General features: G+C 40.1%; 1 protein-coding gene across 1 annotated transcript in view; it reads right to left on the bottom strand.

Annotated features, from left to right (window-relative positions):
• Positions 1 to 1,861: 1,861 nt before the first annotated feature.
• The window catches only part of pdzd4 (PDZ domain containing 4), a 33,279-nt gene continuing 15,626 nt past the window's right edge, over positions 1,862 to 19,514 (bottom strand). The window contains exons 2-8 of the mRNA XM_007231875.4: positions 14,875 to 14,913; positions 13,141 to 13,430; positions 12,025 to 12,115; positions 10,730 to 10,828; positions 10,574 to 10,636; positions 8,956 to 9,057; positions 1,862 to 6,105 (exon numbers count right to left, since the gene is read on the bottom strand). Of these exons, the coding sequence (XP_007231937.3) occupies positions 4,123 to 6,105; positions 8,956 to 9,057; positions 10,574 to 10,636; positions 10,730 to 10,828; positions 12,025 to 12,115; positions 13,141 to 13,430; positions 14,875 to 14,913 (2,667 nt within the window). The 3' untranslated portion in view covers positions 1,862 to 4,122. The remainder of the gene's footprint in view (positions 6,106 to 8,955; positions 9,058 to 10,573; positions 10,637 to 10,729; positions 10,829 to 12,024; positions 12,116 to 13,140; positions 13,431 to 14,874; positions 14,914 to 19,514) is intronic.

Below are 19,514 nucleotides of genomic sequence, written 5' to 3'. Positions count from 1 at the left end.
GGAAACAAAATTCAGAGATGTAAAAATTACTGGAGGACCACAGAGTTGAGCGAAAAACAGTAGATAATTCTGCCTGTAATTTTCTCAGAGGATATCTGAAAAAAAAACACATACATGGTTGCTCTGGATGGGAATAAAATCAAAGAGGATCCCCCATAAAAGAGAAAATTACCAAAGGACCCCCTGAGAAACTAATCCCAGCATGATAGGACAGAACCGCAGAATTCAAAGGAGGCTCTATTGCCTTGTTGGGTGCCTCCAGCATAAATACTGGATGAGATATGGTTGGACTTGTATGCAGGCCCACAGATACATTTGCCACAGATGTTCCAGCTGTGCCTGTAAATCCTTCAGACTCGTAGACTTAAAGTGAAGCTGGCATCCCAGCTGGTGATAAATCTGGTGACCAGGCAGGCCAAGGAATCTGTGTTGTAATCTAGCAAAGCCAATGCCTTTCAAAAGACATATCTATAAACCACTTCTGTGTGTGGATGATCCCTATCCTGCTGAAAAATGCCAGTGACGGCTTATATGCTAAGTTCTGTGTTGCTGCAATATGTCCTTCGCCTATCATCATATCACTACTAAGGGACACTCCCCAGATCATTACACCAGCAGTTAATGAGGCAGTGATTGAAGCTCTCACCACAATGCCTCCATCCTCAAACCGACTGTCACCAAATCCCACATAGAGTCTGGATACTTTGCTGCAGATACTTTGCTGTCAACAATCTCTTTGTATAGGGTAGCAGAGGAAGCACTTTTAAGCCCTCTTGAGGCCTGTAATCATTCACATATCTGCCTGAGACATAATAACTGCATGCTGATATTTGCAGCAAACTTTGGGTGTCAGTTTCATTGGTTTTTTTACACTGAATTAATTTAATAAACACATCTCTGGAACAAACAAAAATGAAAAGACCACTTCAGTTTCTCTGATTTTGCTTTGTATAGTTATATATTTGAGTAAAATGAACATTATTGTTTTATTCTATAAACTACAGACAATATTTCTCCCAAATTCCAAATACAAATATTGTCATTTAGAGCATTTATTTGTAGAAAATGAGGAATCAGAAAATGAGTTTTCAGACCTCAAATAATGCGAAGAAAACAAGTTTATATTCATAAATAGTTTTAAGAGTTCAGAAATCAATATCTGGTGGAATACCCCTTGTTACACACTGCTTTTGGATAACCCTATGCCACTCCTGGTGCAAAACTGCAAGCAGTTAAGCTTGGTTTGATTCTTGGCTTGGGATCATCCATCTTCCTGTTGATTATATTCCAGAGGTTTTCAATTTGGTAAAATCAATTTTTTTTGGATTAATTTCACTTAATTTTTAAGTGGTCTCATATTATTTTTCTTCCAGAGCTGTATAAATGTTTATGAAGAGTTTATTTAAGAAAAAAAGCTGCTTTTAAACTTACCTTTATCTGTTTTTGCAAACAAACATAAGTGCATTAGTGTATTTATATGTAAACAAGTATATTTAAAGTTTACTCTATTTAAAGTAATGTACTTACTTATTAAAACAGTTTTAATTATTATTATTGCGTCAGTGCAACATTACTACAGTTAGAACACTTTTGTTCGTTATTAGCACAATCATGCTAAAGCCATGATTCCTGACACTGGTCCTGGGGACCCCCTGCCCTGCATGTCTCGGGTCCTTTCCTGCTGAAACACACCAGATTCAAATTCTTTCCTTGAAGCAATAACAAATTTACTGGTGTAGAAGGCTGGGCAGAGAATAATGATTATCAATTTTAAAAAAGTAGGTTCTTACCAAAATAAATGCCATAGAGGATTCAATTCCAAATATGAATCAACCAGAAAAAAACATGACAGACAAGTTGGTTTATACTAAGCATACAAAATGTTTTATTTCCCTAAAATGCCAAAGATTTAGACCATTTCAACAGTACACTGAATTTACCATTTAAGATCTAACGCATGTTATGCCTGGTGTAAATAGGACCACTGATATCAATCAACAGTTATAACAATATAACCATAAAATCTACTTTATGACGAACACACCAACAAATTAATATAGCAACGAAAGACAGCGAAACTATGATCACATACATAGTATACTGAGCAATGAATATACAACCATATATAATCCATAGAGTATTTCTGTTCATGTGGGATACGTCTGTAACCTCTTGTTGTTAAAGTCATGCAAAAAATGTCATCGTCCGAAAGTTGGAAAAATCACTTTATAAGGGTAGAGGGTGGTCAGAAATGTCAGTAAAGCTGTTACATTTTCCGTTGACTCACATTCATTTATAGATTAGATTTGAGTGACTGGTTACTTTCTGCTTATTAATGAAGCGTCTGTTCACCTTTCATTTACATTAGCATCTGAACCTGATGAACAAAGATGAATTCACTCAAAATCACACAAAAATCACTGCATTCAGTAATATCTGTAGGCATCCTCTTCTTCTGCTGGTTTAATACACTTTTAACGTCCTATTTTTTTCCTCCTTTTGATCATACGGCCGCTGACTGCTGGTGACAGCATGTGCTGTATTTCTGTAGCAAACAGAGAATGTGCATCTCCTCAGGATCTGTTTGAACAGTATCAGTTCATTCCTCACGTTGGTTCACTGTGTACAGGTTGTGTCTTGGAGCTGCAGAGTAAACAGGTCTAATGCAGGTAAGAGAACCATCATAGTGAAGCACCATGCACATCATTAGCACCACAAAATATTTCCTCAACCTCGCTATATCTAAAATGTGCACATACTTGTATTTGTATGGCACTTACTGCACCATTCTGTGTTTAATAAGGGAGAACTGTGATAAAATGTACTCATGTCTTGATTGTATCAGCATTGTATAGCAATGTTTATGACTTTGTACACTGACAGGCCAAAAGTCATGGGTCTGCGGTATGCAAATTCATCATGAAGTGGAGTGTTACTTCAGGAAATGGCCTTGCTTCCTCCGGGTGGGTAGATGGCGCTCTCACCCCACATCACTAAAAGGGTGATATCCGCAGCACAAGGCGTCTGTGAGCTGATGTATCAGAACTGAGTTGCTGTGCTTTCCTCCAAGTGTGCTGTGGTGCTACTCGGCAATGCTGCATCAGCAGCAGTATGAAAAGAAGTGGTGGCTGACTTCACATGTATCGGAGGAGGCATGTGCTAGTCTTCACCCTCCTGGTGTGTTGGGGCATTACTAGTGATAGGGGGTGTTCTAATAATGAGTGGGTTGGGTAATTGGCTGAGCAAAATTGGGGAGAAAATGGGAAGAAAAAAAAAAAACACTGACCATGTGCTCATGGCAAGGCAACGTGAATTATCAGAATTGGAACAAGGTCTGGAACATTCTATTTCCAATCCAAGTTGTCTAGACATTTGTCTAACATTTCTCGATCCACAACGTCACATTGGACAGAGCAGTGAGTGGTGATGATTCTGACCGGCAGCTTCTGGCTAGAATTGTCCATTTGAACAGACAAGCGACTTATATCATGGTAGGGCAAAAGTCTGGGAGCGCTATACAGTATGTTAGGTATATAAACCTAATAAACCCGCCTCATGATTTTTGGCTTGTCAGTGTATATGTGACTATAACAGTGTTCTGCATTTATATATTAATGAGAAGCCATTGTAAGCCACCAAATCTTACAACATAACCGTCCATTCGGTTTAAAACATTCACAGAGAAGCACATTCCGACTTTGCTGTGGAACGTGTTGTGTGCTGTGTGTGCTTTTATGCCATCCAGCACTTTTTCTAAAGTACTTGTCAAGGCAGAGCTCTCTTTGTCTCTAAAGTTCCCTTGGGAGAATGTGTACAAAAACAACCAAAAAACAAAAAAGTATGCACCTTATGAGTCAAGTTCTAGTTCAGTTCTTAATTCAGTTTTTTTTTTATGTTGTGCAGAAGTAACTGGATATTGTGCTTCGAGTTTTATCCAGGCTTTGATAATAAAAAGAAGGCTGTAAACGTAATAGGGATGTGCTTTGGAGGTTCAGTTCATGACTTCAAGGTACTTTTTAGGGGTAAAAATCTATCATCATTCATTCATTCAATCACTTATACTCTTCTCTCATTCTTCACTTCAACGTCCTCTTTCCTCTTCTGGGTGAGTCGGTCAGTCTTTTAAACTGTAGTGACAGAAAGAAGAGGGTTGTACACCCTTGTACCATCTGGAGAGCGTGATCCATGGGCCAGAAGCTCTTGAATGGTGATCCAGTTGTCCAGAATGCGACGGTTGCGCCTCTTTGAGCTCTTCTTCTGGCTGAGCTCCAGGATGGAGCCTGGAGCCTGGCCTGACTCCTGCTGGAGTCCTCCTTCCTTCCCTTGCTCCTGCCCTTGATCACGGAGATAGTCAAGCCGACACTGGATCATGAACTCGCGGCGTCTGCGCTGCTCGCGGGCTTTAAGCAGCTGCTGTTTGCGCTCCTCTTTGCTCCAGTAACGGCCCATTTTCATTTCACTCACGGCGTCATCGTCAGTAGTCATGCCGCTTCGTTCCTCCCGGATCTTCATAGCCCGGGCCTTAAGCAAGCGATCACGGACAGGGCGCTTTGCAACGTAGCGGGTGCCATCGCTACGGATCTTCACCTTCCACTCCATGCGAGGGGAAGCAGGGGGGAGGGGCAAAGGCAAATCCAGAGAGTGTTTTGCTGGGCTGTGATGAAGTACAGGACCAAGGGTGCTGCTTCCCAAGCTCATGGGACTTGCCCGGCCGCTGCTGCCGACTGCTACCTCACTTTCCCCTTCGACAGTTCTCTCGAAGTTAGACTCTGAGAAGGAGGAGCCCAGCTGCATGCAGCTCTGGTAGCGCTCTGGTGGAGGTCGGTTAGAATGGTGACGTCGGGTGAAGTAGGGACTTGACTCTGCACTGTGCCCACCGGTTCGTTCATGTATGCTGTTGGCTCTTGAGCTCCTGCCTGGCGCGCCACCATCTGCCAATGGACGAACAGTTCCATCCCGAGACAGAGACCTGAACTTCTGGTTGATGTTGGTGTTCATCTGGAATTTCTTGTAGCTGCTGGGTGAGTAGGAGGGGTTAAAGCTGGCTCGGCCCCTCTCACTCCAGCTGGGCCGCTCTCTATGCCTTCCTTGCAGATGAGAGCCAGAGTCTTCCATCTGGGTGATGGGAGAAAGGTGATCGCTCACCATTGGTGTGCTCCTGCAACTCTCCCCTCCGGTGTTGTAAGCACTGCTGGTGTCCTTGTCTGATCTTTCTCGCTCTGGGAGTTCTTTGATATCAGAAAGCTCATGGAGTGGGGATACTTGCAGTTCAGGAGAACCCCTACCCGAAGCCTCCTCCTCTAGCAGCCACGCTTTCAAGCATCGCTCCCTCAGCTGCTGCATCTTCTGGGCCCGCAGGATGTTCCGGCACTTGAACTCGAGGTGTCGCAACTCCTCCTCCAAGAGCACCATCTCATGTGGAGTCAAACTCTCATTGCAGTTCTCGTCCAGACCCACTTCTTTCTCTGCATCCTCTTCCCTCTCATCCTCATTCTCTTCCTGAATCTCTGTTTCTTCAAGCTTTTGTTGCCCGGCACTACTATTCTTCGCATTTCTTTCGTAGCGACACTTGATCTCCAGCAACTCCCGGTACCTTTCACACTCCTCTTCGGTCAACCCAGGCATCATCATGGTGCTCACTGGGTCATGTAAGTATCCTGCCCCTGCACCCCCACTGTCCAGAGAGTCCACACTGAGGTGGAGTTCTCGGATGTGAAGAAGTGGTGAAGGGGTATCTCCCCCACTTCCACCGTTTCTACCGGGCCTGAATTTGCGTAGGCTGTGCGGCGTGTTGGTGGTGTTGGTGTTGGAGGCACTGGTCTGCTCCTCGCCTAGGAGTATATCGTGCTCAGATGACTCTTCATTTTTGGTGCTCTCGTCTGTGCGGCCCACGCCACTGTCCAGCTCCTGACTGTTGTTGAGGGTGACTAGGCTAAGTCTGGGCGACTCCCGGTGTAGAGGGTTTTCCTGAAGGCCTGCCTGGACTCTTTGCTGCTGCTGTTGAAGACGATATAAACTGGGCAGGTGTGCGGTATTGAGACTGTCCACACTCATGCCTACTGGTAGCTCACAATCTAGGTCCTCTGGATCCACTTGAGCATCCGTCTTATGAAGGAAAGTTATATGAGAATGTGAAGAGTTGTCCCATAGTTTGAAGGCATTGTTGGAATTGATTATTTGAAAGAAAGAGAGAGACAGAGAGAGAAAACAGCACTTATTAGATGCCAGTTACCAGGCAACAGATGTGAAACTGTCAGTATTACTTAAGCTCTTTAATTGAGTGCATGCACTAACACAGTTTGACACTAGATGGCAATGTAAATACACAGTGCAACACATATTGGGAGTCAGGTCTTTTAAAGATAGAAAAAACTAACAAAAAGTGTGTATTAAATCCTTATAACCACGTTCATACTGTGTTTATCTTGTCAAATCTTGTTTTCTTGTTTGCAGAATCTTTATGTCACATAGAATATTCCATGGACTCATCCCCTGCATGTCAGTGCTAGAACACGGGTGTCCTGATTTGCTTGAATTATATCTATTGACTACATCTGCCTGTCAGAGGTTGTTTAACTGGTAATCAATTGCAATATCGTCCGAGAGGTTCCCCGAATTACGTGGAAAGAGGCATCGATTATCCTCACTATCTGTCTGAGACATGTCTTAAGCCTAATCTTTCTCTCTCTTCCCCCACCCTCTCTCTCCCTCTCTCTCTCTCGCTCTCTCTTTTCTCTTCTGTCCTCACCTCCTCTTGATTTAGTAAGCCTTTAATCTCAGCGTCCTTCCCCCTTCTCCTCTACCCCTTCCTTTCTATCTCCGTCTCTCTCCATATCCTTTTTCTCTCTCCCTCTGTCTTGTTCTCCTCCAGAAATGGCAACTCCCTTCACTACACACCCCCCACCCCTTCATTAATCACTCGTTCTTTTGTCTCTGTGAAGATGATACAAGAGGAGCGAGCTGGAGCTACAGGATTGCTCTTCAGTTGGTCAGATCTCGTTAATGTAGTACATTGCTTCACGTGAGCTCACTGTTTTATTCATTAGGGGAGAGCCGTGTTCACGCTTTATGGGCGTTTCATAGGTGTTCTATTGAGTTTCGAGCTGATGGGATTGTGGGCTTTAACGATAGCTTTTCTAATTTGACCTAATTTCAGTAGTAATTTAAGGCCTAGGATGAGGGCAGTTGACCAACCTCTTGCTTTGTACAGTGAGAGCTACGTCAAAATGATAAATACTGAGTTAATGAGTTTAAACTTATAGGTATAATACAGCTCTGGAAAAAAAGTAACTTACAAATTTGATTTTACCAAAATTAAAACCTCTGGAATATAATCAAGAGGAAGATGGATGATCACAAGCCATCAAACCACACTGAACTGCTTGAATTTTCGGACCAGGAGTGACATAAAGTTATTCAAAAGCAGTGTGTAAGACTGGTGGAGGAGAACATGCCAAGATGCATGAAAACTGTGATTAAAAACCAGAGTTAATCCACCAAATATTGATTTCTGAAAACTTTATGAATATGAATATATAATACTTATTATCTTTGCAATATTTAAGGTCTGAAGGCCATTTCTCATTTTCTGCAAATAAATAGTCTAAATGACAATATTTTTATTTGAAATTTGGGAGAAACGTCTGTAGTTTACAGAATAAAACAGCGATGTTTATTTAACTCAAACATAAACCTATAAATAGCAAAATCAGAGAAACTGATTCAGAAACTAAAGTGGTCTCTTAATGTTTTACAGAGCTGTATGTAGAATGCAAAGAATATTTGTTTACTGAAATTAGAATATTCTACATTATTTATTCTGCCTGTTCTCTCTTCTGATTGGTCAAAACTGTCTGGGGCAGGAGAAAAAAAGTAAAGTTAAGGAAAGGTAGAAGGCCCTGTGTTTCAGATTAGCATGAATTTAGCCTGGATAAATGGCAGAGAAGGCATTAGTTAATAGCTGTAGTGATTATCTGCATAATAAATCAGGTTAAACTGCACCTGAACAGCTGTTTAGCTTAAACATGAGGAGAGTATCAAGGTCCGATCAAGGTCAGATTACGTTCTTGCCACAAACGAACCTCTATGGTGTTTGTTTGGGACCGGACGGAGACCACCTCCTCGTTTTGGCCTACTTTTTTTTTTTTTTTCACATTTGACGAAACATGCCGCACCAAGAGTACAAGAACGTAATCTGACCTTGATCGGACCTTGATACTCTCCTCATGTTTAAGCTAAACAGCTGTTCAGGTGCAGTTTAGACCAGAGTGTGTTTTACCTGGATTAAGTAGTGCTGGTGTGAAAACACCCTGAGACTTTTAAACAGTGCCCTTTATACCTCCTTCAGCCTGTCCCCGAGGTGACATATGTTTAGAAAATGTGCTTATATTAAGAACACAGACCATCTAAATGCTCGTTTGTGCCCTTGAAACTGTAAAAAAAGGGCTGACTGAAGATAATTACTCAGTCCTATTCCCTACCATTGCATCTTTTTGTATATGTTCTCCATCAATCTCTCCTCCATCCTCTCCAACGCGCTCTTCTCTTCTCATGTCTTTTTAATGGTGTTCTCTAGTGTGTTTTCTAAACCTGCTTTTTTCCGCTCTCTCTCTCTCTCTGATTTTCTTCCTCTCCCCCTGGTGGAATAGTGTTAATGGAACTGCCGCAAATCCTTGGCGGTCATCACTAAGAGTGATCACATGATTCAGCCATGACTGATGTGAGCACTCCATTTCCCTTCCATCAGCAAAATAAGCCATTAATTTTGGACTCTGTTGTCACCAGGGATGGAATAGATGCATTAGCCATGCACGTGTGTCTCTGAAAGCCTGTGTGTGTGTGCTAAGTGTGTATGCTAAGTGTGTACGTGTGTGTGTGTGTGTGTGTGTGTGTTTGGGGTTCATCAGACGGACAGATCTAAGGTGATCTAATCCTGATGTCAGGGTTTGTTTTTACCTCTATCTCTGGTCTGGCCAGCAGCAGTGAGAAGTTGATGCTGTCTTCCCGGGTAAGAATGGCCACGGCCTCCTCCCTGTTCTGGACATCCACTCCATTTATCTGGGGAACACAGAATGGACAGAGGACTTACGATTTGCATGCTTTTGTTCTTTTTTATCAAATAAACAGTAGATGGCTTTATTACTAAAATAACACTGAGAGCCCCATATTTGTGATCTATAGCGCATTGGTCAATTAGGCATCATGCAACTTGATTTAGGGCGTGTCGGTGGGTCTTTGCTATTATGAAGGTGCAAAAATATGCCATGCACAGCTCTAAATGTGCAAAAGGCATGTACTAATTCTTTTAAATAATCGAGGGTGTGTTTTTTCTTTGGCGTAGTGCAAAATGAACCAATCAGTCTGTCACTTGTCATTCCCTTTAATAAGAGCCAGGTGTGCTCTAACTTTGGCACGTTGTAATCTTAACAGAGCAACGCTTTTGTGCATCTCAGCAGAGGATACTGACATGTGTGTTCATGCTTTAAAGATACACCAGCAACTCATTTAAGAGAAAAGCAATGTTATTTTACTTTTTATTCTGTCAGTGGCGCACCTATATTTCCCGCTACCAAGATAGAAACATGCCAGAAATGTATTTAAACACACCTCACTTCCAAACCACCACACCTATCAGTGTAGATATATTCCTAAACTTGTTGAGTTTCTGTGTTACAGATATAGAAATACAATCGTGTCTAGTGTAGACAAGAATTTATAAACTGGGTTTTATGGTCAGATGGTCATAAACGTATCATGTTTTGCATCCTTAGGAGGTTTCTCCCTATCCAATTATCATGCAGTTTATCAGTAATTGTAGTTGTCTATTGGAAGGTAACTTTATTGTGATCTGATTAACATTATACTTCTCATTTTTCTGCTGGATTCTTTCCAAAATAAATGCTTCCTTACATTTTTTTAAAACCGATGCAACTCCATTTCTATAGTGTGCCTAAAAACTGTAGCAGAATCCTTAAAACACTGCCTAGCAAGCACTTATAGCACCAACTACCTGGGATACCATAACAACCATTTAAAAGCACTAAAGTGACCACCTGAGATACTTTAGCAACCAACTAGCAATACTTTAGAAACAAGCTGGTACACCATAGCGGCAACTAATTAGCAACACATAAAAAAAACCACTGGAGATGCCAGAGCTATCATGTACCAACCCCACAGCAACCACCATTATAGAACACCATTATAACCAGTGGAACCACTATAGCTGCACAAAACCCTGTGTTTCTGTCAGGAAATAAAGTTTTTTAGGTTCTCATGTAAATCTATGTTAAAGGTTTTTAAATGGTTCTTGAATGACTTACATTTTTCACACATTTTTTTTAAAAGAGTTTTTAAGAAATAAATTTTAAACTAAAACATTATCAATGCGACAGATCATTATCATGGGACAGATAGGTAAAACATTATATTTATTACCCTTCTGTATTATAGCTTTTATTTTATTTTAAACATTAGATATGAATGAATAGCAATGTTACTGTAGTCCTAATCAGACAAATACATTTTCAACAAGTCAAGTATAAATAATAATAGTTCTCTGAGCCGTGTGTACCTGTAGTATTCTGTCACCCTTTCGGATGCGTCCGGCTTTGGCTGCTATACTGTTGGGATTGACCTTAAAAAATAAAAATAAAAATAAAAAACTGATTAGTCAGCCACAAGTTACACGCCTTTCAGTGCAAAATGGCCGATATGCTCTCTCACTCACCTCCCCTACATAAATCCCCTGGTCCTCCTCATCGTCAGTGCGGTAGCACACTGTCAGGCCCAGCTTGTCCTGTTGACTGGACTTGTAGAGCTCCACTTCCTAACAGAGAGAGACAGAGGGCTCAGAGGGGGCACAGATCAAACACACCGCCTCAGAGAAGCTCAGCGTGAGAGCAGCTTCTGAAGAAGCAATTAAAAGTTGCATACTGAGAGAACTTTGAGGGATATAATGGGATTTGGGTTTGGTAATGGTGGTGGAATATTGGTAGCTTTTGGAGGAAATATTTATTTATTTATATTTATTGATTCAGAGGTAAGGCAGACACAGCTCAAGTGTACAGCTATGATGTACCGTATTTTATCGCACTATAAGGTGCACTTAAAATCCTTAAATGTTCCCAAAAATCTGGTGCACCCTGTGTATGAATTCTACCTGTCAGGTTGTAAGAAGCAGTAACACCTCACAAGCCACTCCTCTGAAGTACAGCATTATAAAAGAGTTTCAGGGAAGTTTCTCCAGCACCGAGGCTGGAGCAGTATTAGCATTAGCCACTAACTGCACTAAGTGGCTAAGTGAATGGCTCGTTCGCCATTCAGAGGAGAGACTGTAGTCTGCGTGATTACTTTGTTGAAAAAAGCTTTGTGGAACAAACTGCTAGCTTATAGCACCCCTGGCTCGGGTAGCATTTACTAATGCTAAGCTTCGCTAACCACGGCTTGGTTGCTGCTAATACTGGAAATCTAAGCTTCCTGTAAATTAACGGAAGCATTTTACTCACCCAAACAAACAGTTTTCAGGAGATAAATCTGTGTAGATTAACATCCAGTAGTTGTTTAACTTTAAAAGTGGTTTTGTTTTAAGAATTACAGTTTTGTTTACTAAGATACCCCCCAGTGGCGAGACTTGCTGAATTAGAAGGGAAACATGGCGACACCCTTGCTCCTTACTACTTTCACTTATAATCCAGTCCGTCTTATATATGAAAATAGACCAGAAAACAGAAGTTTATTGATAGTGCACCTTATAATATGGTGCACCTTATAGTTTGTAAAATACGGTAAGTGCTGCACAACTGTTTCACTTAGAAAAAGAGGGGATGTAAGAAACTAACTACCAACTCAGGGCAGAACACTGATCATACAACAAATGAATACGTTGTTTGAACGCATGCCTGGTATGTATAATGATGTATAATGCAGTAACAAAGCACAGTAGTGTATTAGTGTGATTAAAAAGGTAAATTTTGAGCATATTGTGAGCATCCTTGAATTCTGGTTGCATGTTAAACTACAGACCTCATATTCCAGCTCCTCTTGTCGATCCACATCATGGTTGGCAACGTCAAGGTAGTCGTTGAGATCAGCGCAGTCATGGTCCAGAGTACATCTGTAAAGAGATATCCCACATTTTTAGATCTACACTTAGATTTTAGATCTTTTTAGACCTGCACAGATTTCATACTTACTTAAATTGTCCACAATTTGCATTAGTGGGGGTTTTGGATAGTATTCTCAATGGCCAGCATTATGTGATGCTAATATGTTACCTCTGGATATGGCTTGGGAACAGCTACACCTGTTTACTTTCTTTTTTCTTTCTTTTTTCTTTTGTTTAATTTTTTTTTCTCATTTTCTCCCCAATTTACAAGGCCAATTACCTAACCCTCTTATTAGGACTCCCCCTATCACTAGTGATGCCCCAACACCAGGAGGGTTAAAACTAGCACATGCCTCCTCCAATACAGCCACCGCTTCTTTTCCAACTGTTGCTGATGCAGCATTGCTGAGTAGCATCACAGAGCACTTGGAGGAAAGCGCAGAGACTCAGTTCTGATACTTCAGCTCACAGATGCCTTGTGCTGATCGACATCACCCTTTGGAATGATGTGGAGAGAGAGCTGCATCTACCCACACAGAGACAGCAATGCCAATTGTGCTCTCTCAGGGCTCCGGTAGCTGATGGCAAACTACATAAACAGGATTCGAACCGGCAATCTCCTGATCATAGTGGCCAAGCTTAGCCATCTGAACCACTCGGAACTGAAAAAGTTTTAAGAGTTCAGAAATCAATATTTGGTGAAATAACCCTGGTTTTAATCACAGTTTTTATGCATCTTGGCATGTTCTCCTCCACCAGTCTTACACACTGCTTTTGAATAACTTTATGCCACTCCTGGTGCAAAAATTCAAGTAGTTTAGCTTGGTTTGATGGCTTATAATCATCCATCTTCCTCTTTATTATATTCTAGAGGTTTTCAATTTGGTAAAATCAAAGAAACTCATTATTTATAAGTGCTCTCTTATTTTTTTTAGAGCTGTACTATAGTCGTACATATGTAAGTTTAAGAAGAAACCCCACAGTGTAAGGATGGTGCAATAAACCATTTAGTAGTATAAAGCAAAGACACTCACAGTTCATTCAGCAGGTATGGCTCCACCAGTGGCGGCAGTGGAGGAGAGGGAGGAGGTTTGGGAGAGCCGTCGTCTCCGCAGGACACTCGGCCCGCGCCCAGAAAGTTCTGGAAGCTGATGTCGGTCTGCGTGGAGTGATCCACACAGTCTGTGATGGCCATGAGTCTGGCAGGACCTCCCACCGTACCTGCTCTCCTCCTGTGTCCCTTACGCACCACCTGCAGCAGCAGAGGATCATGAGAATGCACGTCCTTGTCTTGAGACAGGTGAGAGGTTCTTCTGCCTTTAAGCTGCAGAAGAGAAGAGAAAGAGAACAGTATAAGTGAGCTGGAGGAGAAACTGGTTGAGAGCTGTGGTTTCCTGCACTGGTTCTATGAGCAGGGAACATACAGCCCTACAAAAAAATAAGAGACCACTTATAAATGATGGGTTTCTTTGATTTTACCAAATTGAAAACCTCTGGAATATAATTAAGAGGAAGATGGATGATCCCAACCCATCAAACCAAGCTAAACTGCTTGAATTTTTGCACCAGGAGTGGCATAAAGTTATCCAAAAGCAGTGTGTAAGACTGGTGGAGGAGAACATGCCAAGATGCATAAAAACTGTGATAATTCCACCAAATATTGATTTCTGAACTCTTAAAACTTTATGAATATGAACTTGTTGTCTTTGCATCTTTTTTTGTTATTCCAGCCTATTTTCTCATTTTCTGCAAATAAATGCTCTACATAACATTATTTTTATTTGAAATTTTAGTAGAAATGTTGTCCGTAGTTTATAGAATAAAACAACGATGTTCATTTTACTTAACCATAAACCTATAAATAGCAAAATCAGAGAAACTGATTCAGAAACTGGAGTAGTCTCTTATTTTTTTCCAGAGCTGTAGAACAATGGATATGACTGGATAATTCAGGACCAGGGCTGGGGGCCTGTGATATAGTATAATTTTATAATTACATGACATTAAAAGACATGTGCATCCTAACATACTGTCAAAACATCAATGTGCAATATGTAAAAAAGTGGAAACTTTTTTTAGATTACTTTTTAAAAAGAAAATAATGTATATGTATATCGTCGCTGTCCAATCAAAAACAAGTATCTCCTTCTTGGCCATTTTTAGTTTACTACATAATTTGAACAGACAAACTGTCCCTTATCCAGACAAACTGCTCCAAAATTTCTTGATGAATGGACCAATAGAAATAATTAAAAATGACCTGAAATAAACTCTTTTTAAATTGACTCCCATTTAAAATGTAAATGTTTTTTTCACTTTCCTTTAAAGTGGGTGTATTGGAGATACACGCTTTTTATTGGACCGCAACGATATGTATAATATGTATAATCTAGCAAAATTAATAATAAGCCTTAGCAAATAAACCAAAAGCAAAAATGTCAAATAACAAAACACATTAGATGTATACAAATACAGTAATTAAAAACATGAATAGAAATGTTTACTCTAAATTTACTTAAATATAGAAAAAACAGAGTACAAAGTGTGATTAGGCAATATTATGCTGTGTAACCAATTTTAGTGATTTATTAATGTTCAGTAAAAAAAAATGTGTAATGTATGTCTGTGGTAGCAGTAATTAATTGAATGATTAATGGGCAAATTATCAAAGGCAGCTGATGCTTTTAAATCGTGTAAAAAATAAAAATGGACAAACAAAAAATAAATAAATTAGTAAATAAATGAGATTTAGAATGTAATACTTTAACCTTTATTTCAGCATCAATAGGACGCATCGTGTTGCCTTTCTGTAAAAAAAAAACAGCAGAGAAACCAGTGTTAGTATTTTATAAACTGTGAAAATGATACAGAAATAACACAAGTTGCAGTTTTATGTCAAATGGAGTTTTAATTACTTGAGCATAAATTGCAGCTGAGCAGATCATGATTAGAAGCAGAATTGAAGATGGCATAAAGCAGCTGCCTATGCGCCTGCCAGACAGTGTGTGTCTTCTTCAGCATTGTTCTTCTCTATATCCTCGGGCTCTCCCTACTCTCATAATGATTTAATTTTTGTTCTTTAATTTTCCACTACATTGACTCTCTGCCAAGTCGTTAGGTTTCCGCAGAAGAGCACGACTGGAATACGCATCAGCTGCTTCAGCCCTGTGGGGCGCTGATGAAGACGGCTGGGACGAGCGGGCGATGTGTACTGCAGGAATGCGGCGCTCGATCAATAAGAGCTTAATCCTGCTGACGCTCGCCGTGACCTCCACCTCATTCCTCCGGACCCCGCTCGGCCTCAACATAACTGACCCCTGGAGACCGGGGCTCATCTCGGCCCCTCATAGAGTTTGACTCTGTGCCGCTCGCTGTCTAAACGAGACAGTAATCCATTTATTTTCACTGTATGTATGTGGGGTTATTGATCCGGTGGGTGGCTTTGATTAAAAATAGCTGGTTTGTACGCAGACCCTTTAGTAGAGCATGATGATGAAGATGATGATGATGAAGCTGAAGACTGAAAGCACTGGAGGACACGAGATTAACACGCTATAGATTTCTAATGTACACACATTTAAAAATGGTGAAATCAAGGTGTTGGGAAGCAATACTTCACACTGATCTAAAACTAACCTGGGGGGTAGATTAGAGGATGGGAGCAGGTTATTTGAATACAGTATATAAATGCATAGAGTCTTCATATTGTAGGACAATAAAAAAAAGTGAGCATTACAATTTTCCTGTTTTATTAAGTGTGAAACACTTCATGATTTTGAATAAATCAACAATACAGCGCACTTTGCACAAGGAGAAGCTGTATGGGAGAGTGAAGCCATTTCTGCAAGCACGCCACAAACAGAGTCACCTGAGGTGTGCTTTTGCGACTCTGTTTGTGGCGTGCTTGCAGAAATGGCTTCTTTCGCATCACTCTCTTATACAGCTTCTCCTTGTGCAAAGTGCGCTGTATTTTTGATCGATGCACAGTGACACCATCTGCAGCAAGATGATGCTGCAGCTCTTTGGAGGTGGTCTGTGGATTGTCCTTGACTGTTCTCACCATTCTTCTTCTCTGCCTTTCTGATATTTTTCTTGGCCTGCCACTTCTGGGCTTGACAAGAACTGTCCCTGTGGTCTTCCATTTCCTTACTATGTTCCTCACAGTGGAAACTGACAGGTTAAATCTCTGAGACAACTTTTTGTATCCTTCCCCTGAACACCTAGGTTGAACAATCTTTGTTTTTAGATAATTTGAGAGTTGTTTTGATGAGCCCATGATGCCACTCTTCAGAGGAGATTCAAATAGGAGAACAACTTGCAATTGGCCACCTTAAATACCTTTTCTCATGATTGGATACACCTGGCTATGAAGCTCAGTGAGGTTACCAGACCAATTTTGTGCTTCAGTAAGTCAGTAAAAAGTAGTTAGGAGTATTAAAATCAATAAAATGATAAGGGTGCCCATACTTTTGCACCGGTCAAATTTTAGTTTAATGCATATTGCACATTTTCTGTTAGTACAATAAACCTCATTTCAATCCTGAAATATTACTGAGCCCAGTTGAGAACCACATTTTTTTTACGTTATACTGCGAATCTAACTCAAAATTAGCTTGTCTTCTCTTCTTTTTTTGTCTTCCTTACTTCTCCCTACCTTTTGTCTGACCTCTTGTATGCCTTGTTTCAAATTAAAAGCCCTCTGCAAATTTATAGTATAAAATTCTGAAGCAGTGATGGCAATAATTTTGCAGCAGTAGGCTGCCATTGTGAAATAAATGTAGCAGAAACTTTAATAATTTAATAATTAAAAATTGGATGATGCATTGAATTTTTTCCAAATAAATTGCATAATACAAATACAATTTAAACTGTGAATTTAAGGGTTATTTTTGGAAATCATACGTGGTTCTTCTATGGCATTACCTGAAACAATCTTTATTCACAGAAAGCCTCGATACTTATGTAGGAAAGGTTTGAGAAGTAAAGTAAGTAAAGTGTTAAAAAATAACAAAAATGTAATTATAGTCTGCCAAGTATGCTGAGGAAAACACAATAGTCAGTCTTTTAAGTTTATCTGTTTGTGGGTTTTGGTGAGGCGAGAGCTACAACTGCAGCGCATGTTTGCTGTGATGGTGTTCATCCCGCACAATTAAGTGGGCCAGAGAGTTCTGTGACACAGGGCCGCTTATCAGCATGAAGCCAGGAGACGGCAATTACGTCCCTTTATCTCCTAATACACCTCTGTTGACCTTCGACCTCTACATTTGGCCCGGTGGAATAATTGCATTTTTAATGAAGCAGTCTCTGTCATATACGCGCATTGGCATTCTGGTGGGCTTCCTGCTCCCACTCACTCACAACATTCAAATTCATAACCTGTGAATAATCAGCAGTCTCCTGACTGTTCCATTAGAATACACCAGGCTTTTTTATAGGTGTGATATTTATGTTGCTTTTTTCTGTGAAAAAAAAGGGAAAAAAACAATATTACAGGAGCCCCAGAGAGCATGATTGACCTCAATCTCCCCAGGGAAGGAGGGGGAAGATTAAGATGGAAATAAATTTCCTTCCACAATTTTAAGCACAGTGCTATCCGGTGCGCACCGCTCTATAACAGCTGCCATAACAGAATCAGCACTTAGTGTTCTCCTCCAAGCGTCTTCAGCCTTCCAGTCAATATGTTGTATCTGCAGTTTGAAAAGATCTGTCTGACTGGATTCATATGACTTGAAGGAAGTGCAAACTAGAATGACAACTGATTGGTGAGAACTGGAAATGGAGAAAAAAATAGAGAATAAATGGGAAGAAAATGGAGGTGGAGTCAACGTTAGGATTCTTTGGGGTACAAAACTAGCCTACAACCATCATACACATTTAATTGCTTGTGTTTTAATGATGAGAGCCTTAAAGCAACCAGCAGTTGGTGAGGGAAGTGATTTGACATTCTCTGATGAAAGTGAAGCGGTAATAGCAGAGCATAAATAAAACTTTTTAGCAGGGCACAATTTCATAAAACATAGAAAAAAATAGAAAAAAATCAGCTACAGGCAGGTTTTTAGTTTTATTAAATTTAGTTAATTAATCATTTTTAGAATTTGTATTTATTTTGAAGATGCCTGATCCTGAATCCTTATCTAGGAATACATCCTCCTCACTGGCAACATCCCTGTCAGACTCCTTAAAAATAACAATGCCAAAAAAAAAAAAAAAAGTTTTTGTGAAGCAAAACTATAAAGGAACTTATTTACAAATTAAAATCCGAAAAGCATAAAAAATGCTGGACATTATGGAGTGTTTCCCTATTTACTTTGACTTAATTTGATTGCAGACCATATAATCCCAAGATATTTAATATTTTATCTGTTCAACTTATCTGTATTTCATTTGCTATTATACCACAGTTAGTTCCGACCCTGCAATGTGATTGGCTGAGAGGTGTTCTATGAGTGCTGTTATCAGCTGGTAATGCACTGTAACTGAAGCTCTCCATGTATTGTATTACTCTGCCACATACAGGTAACCTAGCAACGATACAAACAAATAAACAAAACAGCGCAGCTACAAACAGAGCAAACAGATCGTATTTTCTCGTGCTCTTTAACTTAAAATCTTTTAATAAACAGCGATAATGGAACTATGGTATAATCGCAACAATCCACTTGAGGTTCGTGCTATAACATGTAATATTGGCACTGCTGTGCTGCGGTTGTAGGTCACATTATAGCACAAGCCTGGAGTGTATTATTGCTTAAATATACATCCATTCCTGCCTTTTAAGCAATCAAAAAATGGCCAGACAGTCTAACTTTTACCGCCTAGTAATGTTAACCAACTCTTATCACAACACTCGCATTCCAGGTGTTTCAAATGTTTTTATATTTTGTCCCAAAACCCACACACACGTTTCTTATGCAACCACGCTTTGTAATGTGTGTATAGTGTAGTTTTACATCGTCTTGTTGAAAAATAGAACATAGGTGTATACTGTCTGCATCTGCAAAATAAAAGTCATAGTTAAAGAAAAACTGTTTTTTTTATTTATATTTTCCATACTGTCCCTACCTTCTCTGATTTTTGGTTTATACTTCCATAAATATCCTTTCCATTTTCTGGGCAATTTCTTTCTACATCCAAGTAAAGAACCATTTAGTGTAGAAACCTTCAGTTTCTTGCATGTCTTCATCAGTGAAGTGTTCTTTGATATTATCACATTCACTTCACTGCAGAAAAAGTGTGTCTTCCTCTGTGTGTCTTTACACCCGCTTTCTTCTGATCACATCTGATAAGGTTCCTTTTTCCCTTTTCTATTATCACTTCTGTCCCAGTCTTCTCGACCCAATTAAATGTGGCACGGTAAATGTCAAGCCAGTCTTTTTATAAAGGTTGGCCACATTTTAGTTAAGTAGGT

This window comes from Astyanax mexicanus, chromosome 12 (assembly GCF_023375975.1).
Source record: "Astyanax mexicanus isolate ESR-SI-001 chromosome 12, AstMex3_surface, whole genome shotgun sequence".
Lineage (NCBI taxonomy): Eukaryota > Metazoa > Chordata > Actinopteri > Characiformes > Acestrorhamphidae > Astyanax > Astyanax mexicanus.
Note: the sequence above shows the minus strand (reverse complement) of the source record. Positions and strands in the feature narration are given on the sequence as shown.